At 51.6% G+C, this 5,037-nt stretch overlaps 1 protein-coding gene across 1 annotated transcript; it reads left to right on the top strand.

The window, feature by feature from the left end:
- Positions 1 to 1,706: 1,706 nt before the first annotated feature.
- On the top strand, positions 1,707 to 2,764 carry LOC103825165 (serine/threonine-protein kinase pim-3-like). The gene is made up of 2 exons (XM_050987998.1): positions 1,707 to 2,247; positions 2,478 to 2,764. The coding sequence occupies exons 1-2, from the start codon at positions 1,707 to 1,709 to the stop codon at positions 2,762 to 2,764; spliced, it is 828 nt and encodes a 275-aa protein (XP_050843955.1).
- Positions 2,765 to 5,037: the final 2,273 nt, after the last annotated feature.

The following is a 5,037-nucleotide window of genomic DNA, read 5'->3' as shown; positions in this document are numbered from 1 at the left end:
TGGAACTAACAGCATCAGCGTTGTTGGAAACAGAAGGTTAGAAAAGACCTTGGTGATCATCAAGTCCAACCTGTGCCTTGACACTGCCTTGTCTCCCCTGAGCCTCCTCTTCTCCGGGATAAACAACCCCAGCTCCCTCAGCTGCTCTGAACAGGACTTGTGCTCCAGACCCCTCACCAGCCTTGTTGTCATCCTGGGTTTCTTCTTCATGCTTCTTCTTCCTTCTTCTTCCTTCTTCTTCACGGGTTTTGGTGGCTTTTTGTAATTGGGCAGAAATTCTGTATTGCAGGCTCTTTGAGATCTGTTATTGGGTTAAAAGGGAAAATAATCTAGGTGTCAGTTCTTAATTAGATAATTTAGTCTTAAAAGACCTTGTAACAAGATATTGTTAGCCATTTTGTGCCTTCTAATGAAAAGCTGCTGAACTCACATTATTGAGACTGCTTTACTGATAAGAAATAATAAATACTTGAGTCTGAAGATGAATTACTGTCTCAAGTCCCTTCAATCCAGAGCCAGTGAAACCGACGACTGGCACCCGCACACCTTGAGGTAGCGCCAAGGCAGAACTTGTTCATGCTCTTTTCTCCTGATGAATTTCTAATCCCGTCTAGACTCTGACAGCAAAGCTTTGCTGGTGACAAAAGATTGACCTTGGAATACTTGGGGACTTTCTGGGTGGGTGTTTGAATCTGCTTTTCCAGGGCCTTGGGCTGAGCAGGGTGAGGCTGAGGCCTGGGGCCATCCAGCTGGCACAAGGGAGCCCCCGGGGCAGCGGCGAGGGGCGGCACTAAAGGGGCCGCACAGGGTGCATTTCCCCTGAGCCGGCGGGCGGGCGAGCAGCAGGGAAAGGCGCCCTGGGCACAAGGGCAGGGACAAGGGCCCCGGCTCTCTGCAGGGCGGGCAGCCCATCACCAATTGCTGCTCCCAGAGCTGCTGCCAGGGCCGTGTCTCCTCCCCGCCGCTGACCCTGCACCTGCAGTGCTGCGTCCGGCTCTGCCGGGCTCCCCGGCATGGACGGCAAGGACGTGGACACGCAGCAGCAGGGCTCAGGAGGGACACCGAGATGGTGAGAGGGCTGCAGCTCCTCTCCTGCAAGGAAAGGCTGACACAGCTCGGCTTCTTCAGCCTGGGAAAGAGACCAAGCCTTGATCCAACTGTGCCCTTCCAGTACCTGAGGGCAACCTAGAAGAAAGCTGGACAGGGACTTTGTATGAGGTCAGACAAGGACAGGACAAGGGAGAATGGATCCAAATGGACAGAGAATAGGTTTAGGTAAGCGATTCAGAAAAAAGACTCTCCTGGAACAGGCTGCCCAGAGAAGGTGTGCATGTCCCATCCCTGACAGTGTTCAAGGCCAGGCTGCATGGAGCTCTAGACAAGCCGGTCTGGTGCAAGGGGTCCCCAGCCACAGCAGGGGGGTTGCAGCCATGGGATTTTTCAGATCCCTTCCAAGCCAAGCCATGACACAACTCCATGACTCTGGGATTTTTCCCCTACTCATCCTATGGCAGGAAAAGAAACTTGGCCCCAAGCTCCACACTGCAGACCATGTCTTTTGCAGCCTGCATCTGTGTCAACAGAGGATGAAAAGAGATGACATTAGTGACACGATCTCCCTTTTCTACTTGAAAATTAAATGCTCTGCTCGTCCACTTGTGCAAATGTCAGAAGAGGCAATTCTTCCCGATGAAATGCTTCGTCTCATGCAAAGAAGAAGGAAGCCACAAGCCAAAACTGCAGGGCGGCAGCCGGAACACTGCGAGGGGAGCGAGCGTGGAGTGAGCGGGGTGGCGAGCAGTGGCAGGGCCGGGCAGGGGGTGCCCGAGGCGCGGCACAGCATCGGCCCCGCTGACAGCATCGCGGTGCCCCCGCAGCAGAACGGCGCCCTTGTGCACCTGGAGCTGGCGCTGCTGTGGATGGTGTCGCGGCCTGGCTCCCGCGGCGTCGTGCAGCTCCTGGACTGGTTCGAGGTGCCCGAGGGCTTCACACTGGTCATGGAGCATCCGGAGCACTGTCAGGACCTCTGGTACTTCGTGCACGAGAGGCAGTTCCTGACGGAGCCCGTGGCGCGGGGGCTGTTCCGCCAGGTGCTGGAGGCCGTGCGGCACTGCAGCAGCTGCGGCGTCCTGCACCGCGACATCAAGGCCGAGAACGTTCTCGTGGACCTGGCTACAGGCGAGGCGAAGCTCATTGACTTCGGGTGTGGCACGATCCTCCGGGACACATTCTACACCCAGATGTCAGGTGATCCCAAAGCCAGGGCCCAGTCGGGCAGCAGAGGTTTCCCCCTTTGCTGGTAGAAGGGGAAAAGAGAGAGAAGGAAGGAGGGGGAATCCTTCTTCAGCCAGCTGCAGCCAAGTTGGTATTTGGCAGGGCAGGAGCTGGCTGTTGTGGAACGGGAGCTGGCTGGGAGGGAGGGAAGGAGGGAGGGAGGGAGCAGGATATTACTGATGAGCTGCGCCCGTGTCCCATAGGAACGCCGGAGTACAGCCCACCAGAGTGGATCCTCTTTGGCTGCTACCATGGCCAGCCAGCCACCATCTGGTCTCTGGGCATCCTGCTCTATGAGCTGGTCTGCGGGCACCTTCCTTTCCACACCAAGGAGGACATCGTCCGGGGCCAGCTCTGCTTCCCCGCCCGGGTGTCTCAAGGTGGGGATGCGTCTTCAAGGCATGAGGGGAAGAATGGGCTTGGGAGGGGCAGCTGGCACAGAAGCGTCCCGCTCTTGCAGCTGGTGAGGAGGTGGATCTGCTGGGCTTAGCTGGAGGAGGTGGTACCTGTGCCTCTGTGCTGGTGTCCTCCACAAGAAAGGATCGATGGGAAGCTTTTGGCTGCAGCTCTGAGCACTCCTGGTGTGGCCTGAGCACTGTGGAATGTGGGAGAGCATGGACAGGAGCCTTGTCCCGCTGAGCGGCGGTTTCTGGTTTCTCTCTGCAGGCTGCCAGCACCTCATGCCATGGGAACGGCATCGCTCGAGTCCTGCCAGGCTTGGGGGGCTAGAGGGCAGCAAGTGTTCATTTGCTGTTAAGAATAAATTGGTTTGGGTTTTTTTTGTCATCATCATCATCATCAGAGCATTTCTTTCATCCTTTTCCAAACTTTTGGCCTCCTGTGAAAAATGGATGTGATTTGTGCTAACAAAATTGTAATTATATCAATATTTTTGGAAAATGCTTGGAAAGGTATACGTGATTCATGGTATGAAGCAGATGGGTTTCTTTGTAGATGGTATGTGTAGGAAACAGGATACAGGAGATTGGAATGGCCTTGATGAACAAAAGTTAGGAAGACTCCCAAGTCAGAATTGGCATCAAGACGAAGTTAGGACAACTCCCAGGACAGGATCGGCCATGACATGAATAACGTTGGGACGATTCCAGGCAGGGAGTCTGAAGTAGTGTTCGTATCTATAAAATAATAAGGCTTAATTGGAGCACAGTGCTTACTTACATAACACAGGACTTGGGGCACATGCACAGCCTGTCAGGTTATTCAGAGGACAGCGAGGAAGACTGTTGGCCTTCCTCCAAGGAGACCCCCAGAGAGCCAGAAGCCCCCTTAGCCACAGCGGGAGCATGGGCTGTGAGTGTGGTGATGTTGATTTCAAGAATCGGAAACAGGAGGAGATTTACAGGAAAATATTGATGAATATGTATTAGCACACAGTACATAAGTTGTGTTTGGATCCTTTTGCCTTTTGCACGTGAGGCAGGGTGGGAAGCCCTCCCCGTACCCCAATCAATTGGTTGTGCTTGTGCTTTATCCGAACCACTGTCAAATTTACTTTTGTAATTAGTGGATTCTATTTGACTGTATTATTTTATCTCAGTTAAAACTGCTGCTAAATTTTAAGTTTGTGGTTTATTACATTAGACGTATGGGACCTCATATATAACATCAGGAATATGACTTAATAGCTTACAAAACCAAAATGAATATTATTCAGCTAAATTAACAAGGAATAGAAAAGCATTCGAGACTTAATCACAAAGGATAAAGTAACAGAGATGATGATACTTGATTAAATGAATACGTTTTAACCTAATGAGTTAATAGCTCAGTCTCCTCTGGCTTTTGATCTCCTCCCCAGAAGGGGAGCAGTTCTTTGATCTTCTCTTCACGAGGGGCACAGTACTTAGGGTTTGGTCTCGGCTTTGGCGCAAGGTGTTGTATTTTGGATGATGATGACTGCCAAAAACCCCCTAAAATCCCCCCCAAAACCCCCAAATCCCCTCAATCCCTCTTCCCCAAACTTCCCCCCAATCCCCTCAGGATGAATTTTTTTTTTAATTTCAGGTAATTTTGGGTGGATTTGGGGGGGTTTTGGTACCTCTTTGATGCCGAAGTGGGTGTAGGATTCAAACCCAGTCAAAATTTCCCCTTAAATTCCCCTAAAATCCCTCCATATCTCCCCCAAACCCCATCAGGATGGATTTTAAAGTAATTTTGGGTTAATTTCACATAATTGTATGTCAATTCTGGGTGGCTTTTGGATGATTTTGGAACCTCCTGGGCACCAAATTTGGCGTAGGACTCAAACCCAGACAAAATCCCCCCAAAATCTCCTCAAGACCCTCCAAATTTCCCCCAACCCCTGGGGACAGATTTTGGGTTGACTTGGGTTAATTTGGAGGAAATTTTGGGTCGTTTTAGTATCTTGTGGATTCCCAAGCAGGTGAAGGATTCAAACCCAGCCAAAATCCCCCCAAATCCCCTCAAAACCCCCCTCAAATTTCCCCCAGATCCCCTCAGGATGGGTTCTGAGGTAATTTTGGGTGGAATTGGGGTAATTTTGGGTCCTTTTATGAAGCAGCGAGGGTCCCAGGCATAGGGCTTGGAGTGGGGCTGAGGAGCAGGGCAGGAACAGGGGAGGGAGACAAGTGTGAAAACCCCCCCAAGGATCCCCTGATGGGGACACCCCTAAAAAGTTCTGTGCCAGGATTGAGAAACAAACAGGAGCTTTGTTTTTTTTGGTCTGCAGGCTGTTGTTTACTTTTCTCTTACCAAAAGTTCAGCATGCCGTCTGCACACCAG

This window comes from Serinus canaria, unplaced genomic scaffold (genome assembly GCF_022539315.1).
Source record: "Serinus canaria isolate serCan28SL12 unplaced genomic scaffold, serCan2020 HiC_scaffold_668, whole genome shotgun sequence".
In the NCBI taxonomy this organism is placed as follows: domain Eukaryota; kingdom Metazoa; phylum Chordata; class Aves; order Passeriformes; family Fringillidae; genus Serinus; species Serinus canaria.
The sequence above is the reverse complement of the archived record's forward strand: the minus strand, read 5'-3'. Positions and strand labels throughout refer to the sequence as shown.